Source organism: Arvicanthis niloticus, chromosome 12 (assembly GCF_011762505.2).
Source record: "Arvicanthis niloticus isolate mArvNil1 chromosome 12, mArvNil1.pat.X, whole genome shotgun sequence".
Lineage (NCBI taxonomy): Eukaryota > Metazoa > Chordata > Mammalia > Rodentia > Muridae > Arvicanthis > Arvicanthis niloticus.
In genome coordinates this window covers 12933350-12949414 of record NC_047669.1, presented here as the reverse complement: position 1 = coordinate 12949414, position 16065 = coordinate 12933350, and the positions used below count along the sequence as shown (strand labels likewise).

Below are 16065 nucleotides of genomic sequence, written 5' to 3'. Positions count from 1 at the left end.
AGTAGACGTTTTGCTCTGCTTTCCCCACAGACCTGTGCTGGGGCAGTGTGGTTCCAGATGGTGTCCTCGGCTGACTTCAAGCCTTTCAGTTTTCACCTTTTGTGCTTTCTGTCCTTTCCTATTCTCACTGTTGAACACCGAAGCCCCAGCATATTTTCAGACAGTCTGATTTTTTTTATGCTGCTGTCTGCAGTTGCTTCTTTGATGTCATCACTTTGAGGCCTTTAAAGGACTAGCTGGCTTTTGCTACTGCTGTTGCTGTTGTTTGTCTTGTTTTGTGTGATATTTGCCATCACAAGCAGAGACAGTCTGCTTTGGCTACTATACCATTCTTCACAAAACCAGTTCTCCTTACACTTCTTTAGGCCTTGTTCACAGCCTGTACTGTCCAACAGGTACCATCTTCCTGCCATTTGCCAAATGACAGTTACAGTGGGTTGGGTCAAGGGAGCCTAGTAGGAAGAACAGGGTTCCACATGTATTGCTACCCCAGTATTCCTACATTAAAGATTACTATCTATGTTTTCTATACTTGTATAGAAAAAAAAAACACTGTAGCTTAAAATGATGGTTGTTGAATAAGATATCCATCCTGGATTATCAGTATATTGTAGATGCTTACACAAATGGCTACCCATTTGCTTTTTGAGTAGAAAATTAAATGAGAAGCCTGTAATTCCTTTTGGTTGCAGTACTGCGTAAGCTGGTTCCTTGTATCTAGACCTTGTCATTGCCTATAGGACTTTAACAAAAACAAGTGATGGGTGATTGTTCATTAAATTAAATGACAATTCTCAGACACAGAATATAAACCTCTCTGAAATATGCTTTTGCTACATCTACATATAAATGTGTAGACTTTAGACTTTGAAGATTGGCAAAAATTAGATAAAATCTGTTACCATGAGAGAAAAGAATAGAAGATTGAAAGACCAATGTTGTCTTGTGATAATTCTTACAAGCTGGCAACCATATTTTGAAAAGATTGACTTGAGTAATGTTAAAAGTAGTTACTTAACTATCTTCCTTCATTCCGATGGGATGGAGTTATTCTAAAGCACTTTTAAAACAGCCGACATTTATTTACACTTGTGTAATGTCTACACTGTCCGGGTATGAGCATAGGCAATAAAGAGAAAGACTCTGCTTTGTGGTGTAGATTAGCTTGAAAGGGATCATCACACCCCATGACACACCATGGATAACTTTTCAACTGTCAAAGTATAGAAGTAGCTTCCCCAGATTCCTTCTACTCTGTGGGTTAATCTGTTTTATCTACATATAAACCATTCCAAAATTTCCCAAAAAGCTTTGTCTGCTAGTTCCAGAGTTTGTAAAAAAGATTGAAAAGGTAGGTATAGTCAACAAACATAGTGTGTAAAAATAAGCCTTAAGTCTAAGACATTCCCTAGCCTTTGACTTTGCCCTCTGGTCAAGGGATTAGAAGGCAAAGAACTAGCAGTCTCCCTGTATTCCAGGCCTTTCTCATTTGTAAAAGACTGCTCTCACTTGGGAAGTAGGGTTTCAGGAGGGATAGTAAAGACCCATACTAATATATTTTCAAATTCAGTAAGAAAAAAGGTTTTTTCCTTATATGTAAAACCCTTAGTAATATAAAAAAAATCAAATCCACTCTACATACTATATAAAAAAACTAAACTTTTTGAAGATGACATTGAGAAAATAGACTTTTTAAATTATTCTAATGAGTGCATAAAAATCTACAACATGAAAATAGTAATTAAAATGTTTACTATGATAAAGCTAGCTATAGGGAAGTCAAAGAAAAATAACTTCTAATTTTGTTATAAGTTAAACTTAGCACATCTGTCAAGAACTATAAGATAGTTAAGCAAACTCTAGGACTGTGAAAATGATTTTGCTATTTTGTGTGAGTATAGGTGTTTACAGCAGCAATTACTTTGCTTTTATGATATATGGTTAATCATATATGCCATTTATTTAATGGGGATTGCTTGGTCAGAACTGTAATCCATAACTATGACATTGTTTGAATGAGAAAATGTGATTCTTCTCAAGAATACAAAATATAAAAACAGATTAGAGGCAATTTACATTAATTTTACGGCTTCACATTTACAAATATTCTCCAAATTAATATCTAAGATATAAGGGAAATAAGTGAAGGGGACTCAGAGAACAAGCTATAACTGTATCTCAAGTTATCAAAGTGTAATCAACATGAATTCACCCTACTGCTTCTCAGAGTTGTATTAAGTTAAATATGTTTTAAAATGAAATTCTTTTAAATTATAAATTAGTATATACAGGGCTGGAAAGATGGAAAGATGGAAGCAAAATACTAATATGCATAGAATAAAAATAAATCTTTTTTCAAAGTATATTTTTTTCATTCAATACTTATACCCAAATACTTAAACATGCACAGTTTATCATTTTGTGTCCTTGTAAATGAGTTGGAAAACCTCAGAAAACCTACCTGAATTGTAAACATGTGAATGATGTGGTTCAAGAAAATAAAATCTAAGCAACAGAAATCCAGGATGAGGTAATAACATGCTATGTTTTGAGAACAGAATCTCCCAGGCTCTCAAAGCATTTCATAAACCTTAATTACACCCCAAAGCCATCTTGCCAAGGAAATATTATAATACCCATTTAACAGATGGGCAGAAACAAAACCACCTGCCCCAGTTCCTCTGGCTTATTAGTACCCTACCGTGGCCTGCTGAGTGCCATACTTTACTTAAGGGGCTATGTTCTGTGGACACCTGTCACGTGACTTCACAAATCAATGAGAAGACTTCTAGTGATCCTTGTTCTTCTTATTTTCTTGGCCCAAGAAGTGGGGAAAAACCTAAACTTTAAAAAGTACTAAAGGAAGAAGAATCTGTTTGACTAGGGGATTTGAGATTAAGTATTTTCAGCATCAAGTCTACAGAAAACCTATGGAGACTCAGTTTTTTCTGATACAATGAAGTGGCAAGTGTTATGCTTGTTCACATGAACCTTCAATAAAAGTCAAAGTAAATGAGATGGCTCACTTTGTTTCTAAAGGAAGAGTCCCTCCTTAGTTTAACACATACCATGTCATATGTGCCCACACACATACATACATAAAAATAAATAGATCAATTCTTGATCTTTCAAAAAATTAAGTATAGGTTCTTGAGCTACTTTAAATTTTATTTTGAATTTCAGTTTGATGATGGGGCTAAGGACATTATTCAAAACCACGGGAAAGACACCAACTGAAATTCTCATTGGGTACCATTGTACCTAATTACAGGACTCTGTGGTCTAAAAACCACTCCATATATAGGACATATCTCAAGGCTGAAAGAATCTAAGATACCATTCTAGTCTAAAAACATTTCTTCTGTGACACAGAAAGAACAGGTGCTGGGCAGAAAACTTTATGTTATCTCAAGTCTCCACACATCTACCACTCCAGGAAGGTGGGAAAGCTGGATACCCAGGGACTTGTGACATTTATAAATTTCAGTTGGCCACTTCAAATGGTATTATTAAATGAGGAACAAACTCACAAAGCCAAAAAGGAGCAAAGAAACAATGAAAAACAAGGAAGCAACCAACGTAAATATGCTGACTTTTGTTGGCCTAAATTCATGAACTTATTTAATGCAGTTGCTTTAACTCACCCTGTGAGAGATGGCTCGTGAATATCTTCCAGGAGAATTGTGCGTATGGCCTTCAGGAGATGGTTGGGAGCTAAGGGACAGACTGTGCACTTGGTTCACCAGGAGATGACAGGAACAAGAATGTGCAAAGCTCATATATGGGAAAGTACCAACAGCAAATATCCCACAGTAAAAGGCACATCCTCCAGGGTTGAGTTTGGATACACATTCATTTTAAGGGATTTCTAGTGACCTTAATGATATAGTATGTTTTTCTTGAGTCATTAAAAAATTCTTCTGGTATTATTCTCTGTTTATGCATCAATTTTCAGGTGATCTTTATTCCAGAAGATGCTGTATGTGCCAATTAAAAATAAACTATCAGTTAGTAAGCTGAGACAATTGATTTGAAGCACGTTAAACCTCACTGCCCACTTCTGATTATAGCTTTGGCTAGTTTTAGAGTTAAGGCACAAAATTCCATAAATTTTCTAATGATAAGAGCAGAAACAAATAAAATACTTTATGCAAGTATAAAACACTGCATAATATCAGGGATTTTATAAGATAAAATTTTAGAGATATAGGAAGACAGAAAAGATAGATTCTATAAGAAAAAATAATAAAGTATATACTGTCGATGTACTGCTTGGTTAAATGTAACAAAATTTCAATGACTATTTTCTGTGAAAGGGACAATGAATTATTTCTTAATGAAATACAGCTGATAGTCACTGATACATTCTACCTTAGAGGACTGCAGTGATTTTACTCAAACTTCAAATAACCTTCGCTTATCTCTGTCAATTCCTTGTACTGGATGAAAATTTAGCCTGCTATTTTGTTTGCCTATAGTATTTTATTACATTTTTAAAGAAGATATTACTATCATTTAAAGATCTGGAATTGTTACATGCAAATCAGAGTCTCTAGTCTCTTTTTAATTAATGACAGGCCTTGCTTCCCTTAAGAAAGGAGGCTAGGACTGTAAGGTAGGGAATCCTGCAGGCATGCTTTGTCAACCCATTTCCATACAGAATTTTCAGTAGGCTTCCTTGCACCAATATCTCTGAGCTCTCTATTATAGTGTAGCCCATCCCATCATTGATCAAGTAATTTGTTGAATTTGAAGCTTCAGGGGTCTGACTTCTGATCTGGAAAAATGCCTACCCTGGTGGCATCTCAAGATTTTCTCCACATTATTCCACCATTCCAGGAAGATAGAGAAACAACACACTCATTGGCTAGTGATACTTAGAAACCTCGGTTAGCCACTATGAGTAGATAACTAAGAAAGGAGGAGAAAGACAGGAAGACAAAGCATAGAGAAGATGGGGAAGCAAATGGATGGAGATTTAGGGATGGGAAGAAAAGAAAGAATAAGATGGATAGAGAAAAACATGGATTCTTTTTGCAATGTAAAAGCAATACCTTAAAAAATATTTCCATTGAAATGGTCCTTATCAATACTCATACATAATAAATCAACATTAATTGTCCTGAAAGAAATTCCATGCTTCAGTCTACAAATCACTCAGAAGAAAGTAGGAGAGTGATAAACATCAGATCAGGTAAACTCAGACTCAGCTAGATGGACCGAGGAACATCTCTTCTGTAGCATGCCTGTCCAGGGATGTACATCAATCCAAACCCCAAAGGCAGTCACTTTAACCATCACTAAGAGTCACCAAGCATGTTATTTGAGACATTCTTACTTAGTACTCTGTGTTCTAAGAAATAGCTTGGGAAACTCATTAGTGTGTTTGATGTACAGAAAGATGCGTTTATACGTATCTCAGGTAATTTACAGAACAGCTATGCCAAGAACTAAAAATATCCTTGTTATAGGCTACCGATTTCTCTCCTGCCTTTCAGCAATAACATCTAACTGTCACTTAACTGTGAGACTATACTAAAGCCAAATTAAGGCTTAAGATGTGTGTATATAAGAGATAGAAAGACAGAGACAGAGAGATAAGAAGGCAGAGAGACAAGAAGGCAGAGACACAGAGACAGAAAGAGACAGACAGCAAGAAACAGAGAGACAGAGACATAGACAAAGCATATTAGAAATTGAACCCAGAATCTTATGAATGCCAACACTATACTCCACCACTAAGCCAAAGCTTGAGCCCAGAAATATTTTGTCTATGAGAAGAATCTGCAAATCACAAGCAATGTAGAGAAGTTTATCATGTCCTTTGATGGGCTAGCCATAAGTCTGAATTCCAGAGGGCCATGCAATCGACTGGCTTGCATTTGATTTCTGCAGAGCTGGCAGCCTTTCTCTGAAAGTCTTACATTACAGGTAACCTGATGACAGGGAGTGGGCCACAGGCGTGCATCACACCCTGCCTGGCTGCCTGTGAGACAGAGACTCAATTGCTAGGATCAATGGAACTCGCCAGGGAACGAGTTGTTCCCTTTTCAAACTACACCTCCCTAATCTCTCCACTGGCTCCAGGCAGATTCTTCAAAGCTTTGAACATAACTGGAACCTGGTATGATTAAGAAAGGCAAAGGAAGAACGCTGTCTACAAACCATGGGCCAAAGTAGAAGGGCCATGTCCATCAACAGCTCATGGTTAAGTCTCACTGGAGGATATGGCTCAAAACTAACTACAAACAAGGCTTCCTTATATTTGTTAAGGATCCACCATGTGCTCCATGTTGATCCTGTCTAGGTTAGGGTTTCTATCTAACAAGTTTTTGAAATGTATCAAGAGAGAAAACCACAAGAAGCCAATGATTCTCCATCCCAAGAGCAATGTCATAATGTCAGTCTGAATATAGTTCAGTCAAACAAAAATAGAGAATACCTAATCTGACGGTGTTCATAGAGAACTCAATCTGCTTATGTCATGGCCTGCTAAACAAGTGAATGAATAAATAAATAATGCCCCAGTTAGCAAAGGTGTGTGGCTGAGGTCAATAATCAGAGCCAGCCTGGGTCTGTGGATGGAAACCTCCTTGCTGTAGTCCAGTAGAAAACAAACAAACAAACAAACAAACAAACACCCTTGGCTTCAAGGGCTTCTTTCCCATTTTTCTCAGTTCCCATGGGTAAACTCTCTTCTCTGATGAAACACTCCACACTAGTACCTATGGTTCTGTTTAATAGCCATCTAACATTCTGATCTGTACATAGCATGGTAACAGGCTTTCCTGAACACAAGTTGCTATTGTTTTTCTTGCTTCTTCAGCATGCACAAGCTGATACAGGCTTGCCTTGCCAACACAGTCATGGGCCCTTTCTAGTTACAAAACATAGTGATACCTACTATACCTGTGTATTCAGATAGTATTATAGTCATTAGTGAATGAAGTATACATGTTAAAAATCCCAAAATCATTTAAAAGGTTAATGGAGACTTTTAAAACAATTACTACGTGGCGCACGCCTTTAATCCCAGCACTTGGGAGGCAGAGGCAGGCGGATTTCTGAGTTCGAGGCCAGCCTGGTCTACAGAGTTAGTTCCAGGACAGCCAGGGCTACACAGAGAAACCCTGTCTCGAAAAACTAAAAAAAAAAAAAAAAAAAAAAAAAAAAAAAAAAACAATTACTACATGTTATATAACTTCACCTTCAGCAAAGCTACCATAAGTTAGCAATACAAAATAAATAAATAAAGACTCAAATTAAACAGACAAATGCAGACTCAGCCAAATTAAAAATGATAAACAAGTGTGTACCTATGAATAGCCTAGCACTAACAGGTGCATTCACTCATTGGATATTCTTTAAAACAAAGTGTTGATGTCCATATGTGTAAGCAAAGAAAATAAAGTTCCAATAGGGTGAATCTGAGGGCAAGTCCACATGGGATCAGTAGGTGGCAGAGATGAAATCTGTGCTTGCCTTTCTTGATGTGTTTTAAGTACATTGTTTCTAATGTCCTCTGGCTCATGAGTCCCAGGTAAAACATTGGACCAACCATTCACAGAATATTAAGTAACAGGCTTCTCTAACTAGTGTCAATCTAATTCTGGAAAGAATAAAGTCCAAATCAAAACCTTAAACTTCTAGTTGAGAGGTGTATGTGTGTGTAAACTAGAGCAGAGGAACATGTTGTCATGCATTGCTTTATTTTGTTGGAAGAGATTCAAAACGTATACCTTTCCAGAGCTAAAGCCATAGTCACTCTAGGTATTTAGAGCAGAAGTGAAGTGCATGTCCCTGTGCTCCAAGCATCTTATTTATATGCTGATACTATTGTTGAGAGTTAAACCAGAAGACTCTGGAATAAGAACACCATGATAACAGATGACACAGAGGCTCAAGAACTGAACCGAACCGAACCAAACCAAACCAAACCGAACCAAACCAACCAAACCAAACCAAACCAAACCAACTTCTCCTTAATGAGCCACCAGAAGAAATAGGCAGCTACTTCAGCTACTTCCAGTTTGAGGGAAGACCCAAGATATAGCATCTTGTTTAGAATAAATTGCTTTAAATACAAAGAAGCCTGGGAAGTAAGTGTTATATAATACAGCACAAAATATCCATCTGCCATTTGGACATCAGCATATTAGAGGCCAGTTCTGTAAGTCACAGGGACATCAGGATTTTAGAGACCAGCTCTGTAGGGAACAGGTCTACTCCAGCATGCCTCTACCTTTTTGTCAGAAACAGTGACAGCTTAGAGAATATAGGGAAGATACTCTCTGGAGTGAGGACTCTTAGACATGACTTATCTTGTCTATTTGTTGAGGCGTCCCATTTTAAAGCTGGGGGTAAAAAACTTAGTTGTACCAGGCACAACTAAGATACTCAAGTAACTTTTCTTTAAAATGCAAAGCCTACGTATAGATTTAAGGATCTGTAAATAATTAGACACCTCTGTGTACAAAGCATAAGTATTCCTAATCGAGAAGCACCATCTTCATAGGTGATTGTTAAAGGTACCTGGATCCAGTGATCTAGATTTTGAAGAAATGCCAGGAAATGCCAGGAGCCTTGAAATAAGGCTGCTTGGGCGTAAATAAGTAAATAAATATAATAAAAACTATAACTAGTTGTGCTACACTTGTGGAACCCTCATTCTATAGAGATCATGGACAACTGCATAGCCACTCAAGAGATGCCAAACTGCTGGACAAGGTCCACTTCTTTATGAAGTCAGTGTGCTTGATGAGAACCCTGCCTGCTCTAAAGCTTTCTGTCTTGATTATTAGTACTGCTACCTCACCTCTGACAACAGTAACTGTCATCATCTTCGTCCTCTCCAAAGCACACAATGATGAAACTCTAGATGCTTGATGTGACTTGGCTAAGGCCACGCCGACAATCATACCATCATCCAGGCTTTCTGGATCTTACCCAGAACTTTGAAACCTAAATGCCTCTATTTCCCCCCCACCCCAACCTTGGGCTTCTGATATTGCTATTCCATCAAGGATATTTGATCAGCATATATGTCCAAAACATTTTCCTTCTGCCTATTCTGTACTTTAAGCAGTGGACCACAGAGCTTTTTGTGAGACATTTTATTTCTTAGAGAGAAGGTTCTCCATGGTATATGGGTTGGCTTTGGGTTGAAAGTTCAAGTGGGTCTTTAGCTTTTGGAGATGTGATGAGAGAAAGAGGGGGGGAAGACTGGCCTATTCTACCTGCATCAAGCTTCGTTTCCAGGCTTTCTACATGACTTTAGAAGGGAATGGGTATTTCTTTGGTAGTTTTTACATGCTCTTTATCTCCTTAGGCATGTGGGCCCAGGACTCAGTAACCAATCACCTAATAGATGAACCTGAGAATTGTGAATACCACCCTCCACTTCCCACCCTAGGTTCACATATCTTTGTGAAAGATGCTGCTGTCATGGTATACAGCAGAATATCACTGAGAAACTCTGTGCATTTGGAAATCTACTCAACTGCTGCATCCATCTTCAGGACTGTAAATACCAATGAGATCAAAGATCATAGAGGAATTGACAAGCAAGACATGGAGGGAAGATCACATTTTAAGCTGGTACTGCTTTCATACTTGAAACATGAGCTATAACAGAACACCTTCTACCACCATGAAAAGAGAACACTGAAGTAAACTTAATTTTAGACAGTTTTGGGACTTCCTGATTGAAAAGCCAGAAACAGCAATGGCACACTCCATTGAGGAGGCAGGAATTAGAAACACCTCAGTCCCACAAACTGTGAGAGTATCACTTGGGTTAATCTGCACGATCTCTAGCTTCCCTCACAGCAGATGGGTGCCACAAAATCATGCTGTCTGCTACTAAAATGAAAGGAGGGAAAGGAAGGACCAGATAGAAGATAATGCCAGAATGTGGGATGAACACAAGCTATCCATAAACTCCATGGATATGCTGTCAGGTGAAAGCTGACAGCCAACTTGATACCATCTATAACAGTGGTTCTCCCTGTCCCTAATGCCGTGACCCTTTAATACAGAACCTCGGGTTGTGATGACCCCCTAACCATAAAATTATTTCTGTTGCTACTTCACAATTGTAATTTTGCTACTGTTGTGAATTGTAAAGTAAATATCTGACATGCAACACAAGTGAAAGTTATTTGACCCCAAGAGGTCACAACTCACACATTGAGAGCCACTGCTCTAGAAGGTAAAGTAGAGGAAGATACTTTCTTGAGAGTAGGACTTGCTGAAGTGGCAAAGGACTAGCCAAGCTCTAAAAGCATTTTTTTCAATAAAATAATGACATCTAAAAGGATGTCTGCAAGCAGTAAATTATTTGATAAATACACATGTTGCTATAGTTGTCATCCTTTGGTTAAAATAGTTAAAGACAGATTTGTAGGTTTCTCCCTTTACATGTGACTGTTATTCATGTTATTCTGTAGTACAATGTAAACTGAGATGTGAGTTAAATATTCTGTTTTATTCCCTAGGCTCTCACAGGCATGACCAGTCTTTTACAGTGGCCTGTACCTACCTTCAGGTATCTTTTTCCTTTGACTCTGGGTCTCCCTGAGTTTCTTAGGGAGACCTCAGGCTCCCTCTGTATCTCAGAAAAAAATTAAACTGTGACTCTCCAACTTGAGCCTATGAGTAGCTATGCTTACAGCCTTGTACCCCTGCCCCTGTCCCTGGTTCTTCTTATTTTTTTAACTTAGGGACTAGAATGGATGCATAAGCATTAGAAAAGCTACAGCTAGGACACATGGAAAGTTGGTTTCTCCAAAATTTAAAATCAGAATCCCTTTATACTAACTCAGGATTCTGAATAGTCATAGGGATTTTTTGATGCGGGGGTGGGGGGGGTGGGGGGGTGGGGATATATATATATATATATATATATGATATGTATATATGTATTATATATCTATATATATCTACAAACTATCATCCATGCTATAGCCACTACATGCATAAACATATTGGTCTTAGGAAATGTTTATCACCTTAAATTATTATTCCATTATATTTTGTTACTCTCTTCTTAATACAGTTTCATCTTTCACAGCATGCCCTAAAAACTGTCTATATTCTAGGACCATGATACTTTTCACTGTTCCAACATTTTCCATTTTCCTGAAACTGCATACAAAGCACCTCTCACGAGTATGCAGCAGTCAGGAACAAACAGGCTGAAAATCACTAGGCACTAGTCAAAGCCAAAACTGGTATACTGAGTTGCCAGACTTGGCAAGGCTTTTGCATTGACTATCATCTACTCTGGATAACTGTTCAATATTCAAAGATGATTTATTTCCTCCTTGGATAACTAATATTTGAACTTGGTAAAGGAAGAAATGCTGGTGCATTGTGAAGACCATCCTGGGGCTCGGAATCAGACTCTCTTACCGTCCAGGTGGCCGACTTGGCGGTGCTTGACTGCTGGAAGGACACATCGAAGCTGTGTGGGCCTGGGTAATCTGTGTTGGAGGGAATGGCAGGAGATGGAGAGAGGGCATCAAAGGTGGAGCTGGGCTGGGCATAGGGCGAGGGCGCCGTCACGCTGTTCTGTGCATGGTCTGTGTTGTAGGGACTGGTGGATGAGGAGCCATTCTGAATCTGCTGGTCCATGCTGTTCAGGAGCCCCAGGTTCGTGTACTGTGGCTGTAAAAACACCCAGACACACCAACATTAGTCATGTAAGCCACAGGTTCATTGCTCAGTGAAATTGGCATTATTTGGTGTGCTTTGTGAAAATTTGGGCATGATGTCCCAAACACGTCATGTACCAAGTAAAGCCACCCATCTGTAGTACACGGCAACACCCAGTGAAACTGTGAGATGGTTGGAAAATAGAATACAAACTTAGTCAAAACAGGCACAATGTGCCCAGACCATGGTACTTTTGAGAAATTACTTTAAATAAATGCTGTCTGTATTACTGCTTGAAAAAGGAGAAGGAGGAGAAGAAGGAGGAGGAAGAAGAGGAGGGGAGGAGGAGGAAGAAGAAGAAGAGGAGATAGTGGAGGAGGAGAAAAAGAAGGAGAAGGAGGAGGAGGAGGAGGAGGAGATGGAGGAGGAGGAAGAAGAGGAGGGGAGGAGGAGGAGGAAGAAGAAGAGGAGGTAGTGGAGGAGGAGAAAAAGAAGGAGAAGGAGGAAGAGGAGGAAGAGGAAGAGGAGAAGGAGGAGGAGGAAGAAGAGGAGGGGAGGAGGAGGAAGAAGAAGAGGAGGTAGTGGAGGAGGAGAAAAAGAAGGAAAAGGAGAAGGAGGAGAAGGAGAAGGAGGAGGAGAAGAAGGAGGAGGAGGAGGAGGAGGAGGAGGAAAGGAAGGAAGGAAGGAAGGAAGGAAGGAAGGAAGGAAGGAAGGAAGAAAGAAAGAGTAGTAGTAGAAGTAACAGCAGTGGCCATGGCATAGCCCGAGCCCTCATGTTGCTACAATATTTATAAGGAAAGAGATCAACTGATAGATTTATGGGAGTTGAGTATCAAATAGTTATACATATAAGGCAACATTTCATTTTAACACTAAATATACATTTATGTGACAGTCGATCACTCTGGGGACAAGTTTGAAATGACTGGGGTGAAATGGGCAGCACGGTCAGGGAGATACCACTGCAGACTCTCTTTTCTGAGATGTTGTTTTGTATGTTTCTCAGATGAGACTCAAACTCTAGACTTAATCCATCCTCATGTCTTATTCTCCTGAGGAGCTGGGACTCATAGGCCTGACCCACCATGGTCAGCTTTACAACATGCATTGCAAGGTAACCCACAATGCTAGCACGTCATCCATGTCTAATTTTGAAGAATCTGTACTCTTTAACTCTTAGTTAGAGATCCAGTTCTGTGGTGGAACCAGGTGTGATGGCACATGCCTTTAATTCCAGCATTTGGGAGGCAGAGACAGGCAGATCCTATGAGTTGGAGGACAGTGTGGTCTACAGAGTGAGTGTCAGGATAGCCAGGGGTACACAGAGAAACATCATCTTGAAAAAACAAAACAAACAAATACTGTGGTGGACATAATTCAGAAATACTTTATAGTTCATGTAGCTCCAAAGCTCAGAGTTGGTTTGCAGTGAAATAATTATGGAATTAATCGAAATCTGTCAATTTACCTGAAAAGCAACTTTCTCATTTTTGGAGAAGGAAAAATAATTTACCCAAAGCACTACACCCCAGACAGACTAGAACTTCTGAAACTGCCTTAAGTCTGTTGAGAGTGACTGCCAGTTGTCCCTTAACCAGAGTCATACTGAGCCTTGTTTCCAGAGGGCTCACCAGCTTATGGTTCAGTTTCTCTTGGCTGCAATTTTTTGAGGCATGGTAACGTTGTTTTCTCTTCTAGCTAATGAAGGGGAAGATAGTCATTCTTGTTGGTCTGTGTTTTTAACAGGAGGCAAGGTTAGTTCTTCAATAGAAATATAATCCTGAGAGACCCAGGCTGTGGAAACTCATGAAGAACGAAAAAGATTTCAAAAAAGAAAAAGAAAAGAAAGAAGGAAGGAAGGAAAGAAGAAAGAAAGAAAGAAAGAAAGAAAGAAAGAAAGAAAGAAAGAAAGAAAGGAAGGAAGGAAGGAAGAAAGGAAGGAAGGAAGAAAGAGAGAGAGAGAGAGAAAGAAAGGCAGGCTTTTTATTTTAAACTTTGAGTTGAATAGCATGATTTTATCCATCTTAACTGTGTCTTGGGAGGAGAAAAACGGACTCAGTCATTCCATTCAGTCCAGAGAGCATCTGCCAAAATGCCCACAGCCGCACACCCATCCCATTCCATTCAGACACTCACATTCCACTGCTGAATGCCACCTCCCATTTGCTCTGTAAATAACTATTAATCTATTTACACTTATCCCCATGCTGACAAGTGCAGCTGTTTGTCTGTCTTCTCTCCCTTCTGGCTTTTACAGTGCCTACCCCTCTCCTACCTACCCTTCATCCTCGACCTCCCTTCCAGACAGGGGTGTGGCTAAACTACTAGTAGACACCTAGGGCAGAAAAAAAAAAAAAAACAGAGGCAGGTACAAATGTGTCTACACTCTAAACTAAAGCTCTTAGGTAGCAGGCCGGAGGCCACAGCTTGGGAAGGGGATTGAAGAAATCTTATTTGTGTTTCGTTAAGGGTCAGTATACAAAGTACTCTTGAAAGTCCTGTAGGAATCAGATAATACTGGCAAGGGCACGCGCTTCCCCTGAGCAGGACAATTAGTGAGGCAGTGGTCCCTGACAAAAAGGACAAAGAAACCAGCAGAACACTTTCTTGTAGGCAGTAAAAGACTGCTGGCCTACCCCTCCCTCCCCCTCCAGCTACACAGCAGAAACATCAACTAATTGTGGGCTTGGGGAAGAACAAAGAGACACCGGCCCTTTGAATTTCCCCCCTCCACCCCAATTCATATAAAGAGAAAAGTTGGGGGCCAAGTTTTAAAAGCCAGTAAGCAAACACATCAGTTCTCCAAGGACTGAAGAAAAAGTAAAATTCCATTGACAGAGGCATCTCAAAGGCAGGCCCTGCCCTTGCTGCAAGGCTGAACATACTTGACACCAAAGAAGAAACTGTCTTCTGAAAATCACTGAGAGCACAGTGACTGCTGATTGACCTGCTCCTGATGCCATCTTAAGTTCTATGCAGCTCAGTAAAATCCTAGACCAAAAGCAGCATGGTTTGTTCCAACTCATTCCTCAACATATATAACATGAAACTAGAGTCCTAAGTGGTGCGTACATTCTATTTGCTATCCTGCTATCAAAAGTGGAAAATAGAAATAATTTAAATTCTTCCCAAATTATACTTTTAAAAAATCAAATCCAAGTAGTATATTCAATTGTGTCAGTTTTTAAAAATTATAAATTCAACACTTCTAATTGTGGGCTTAGATGACAACAAAACCAAACATGGGATCGTGGTAAAAACATATGTACAAGTCCTTCTTGGACACATTTCAAAGTTTGTTGGAAATCAATAAGTAAAATGCCACAGGAAATAGCTCTATAGAAGTTACTATTGAAATAACCACTATTTACAAATTCTCACTCGTTTCTTTCTTTTATTGGAGGAGTTGCTGCATACATTGAATAAGGACCAACCAACAGTTTTCAGAATTGCAAGGGTTCCTCCGACAGGATAGGAAAATAAATTCTAGTGCTTAATGCAAGATGAAAACTCAGGGCCTCTTCATCCATTGTGAAGCATTTTTAATGCCTGATATTAGAAAGTTAAGCGATACCCAGTGGCATTCTAAAGATGTTCCCTGTAGCTCTCTAAATGGAGTGTCTTAAGTTAACTGTGTTTAATCCTAGCATAAACCATCATTCTCTGAAACTGGGTAGGTGATGGAAGAATAGTTTTCCAGAAAAGTGAAACTGATGGCAAGGAGGAAACAATACTGCCCCCTTCTTTCCTTTTGGTAATCCCATAAACACAGAGGAGAAATGAGTTATGCTGGAATGCTAATTGATTCTTGATGCTGACAAGGAAGAGTGTCAGAGACTAGGAGGTAACATTTGTGCATCAGCTACAAACACTGCCCTGGGAAAGAAGTCCACTGGGCAGTTGTGTTTCTTATGTAACAAAGAATGTCATGGTATTGAAATGAAATATAGGGGAGAGTCTCTCTTCCTAATGACAAAGTTACTTGATCTCAGAATATCCCTAACATACTGTGCACACATGCAGAAAGAAGAGAGGTCAATATTATATCTCTGTCCTGTCACATCTGAGAGAAGAGGCAGCCTTCTTTTCAGAAAATACGAACATGAAAATGGGCACCATTTGTCTGCTACCTAATGTACTCCTCATATAATAAGTGAGTTGATTTCCTCTGACTTTAGCCAGTTGGTTTCTTTTCTGTAGAAGTTACTTGGCAATGGAACAGTACTTGACTGGACCCAAAGTATCACCAGTGCTTTTCCCTGAAGCATATTCACATTGATCGTAAATTAGCTGATCTTCACACTGGAAGGATAAAGCACACCATGTTCACAAAAATATGCTACCCTCTTAGATGTCACACAACACCCTTAGACTGCTGGGGAGCATGGGTCTAGTTGTTATAGAACTAGG

At 39.3% G+C, this 16065-nt stretch overlaps 1 protein-coding gene across 5 annotated transcripts in view; it reads right to left on the bottom strand.

Annotated features, from left to right (window-relative positions):
• Tp63 (tumor protein p63) overlaps positions 1-16065 on the bottom strand; it is a 203258-nt gene that overhangs the window by 60116 nt on the left and 127077 nt on the right. For all 5 annotated transcript variants that reach the window (XM_076942751.1, XM_076942750.1, XM_076942749.1 and 2 more), the window contains one exon: positions 11413-11667. In XM_076942751.1, coding sequence (XP_076798866.1) covers positions 11413-11667 — 255 coding nt within the window. The remainder of the gene's footprint in view (positions 1-11412; positions 11668-16065) is intronic.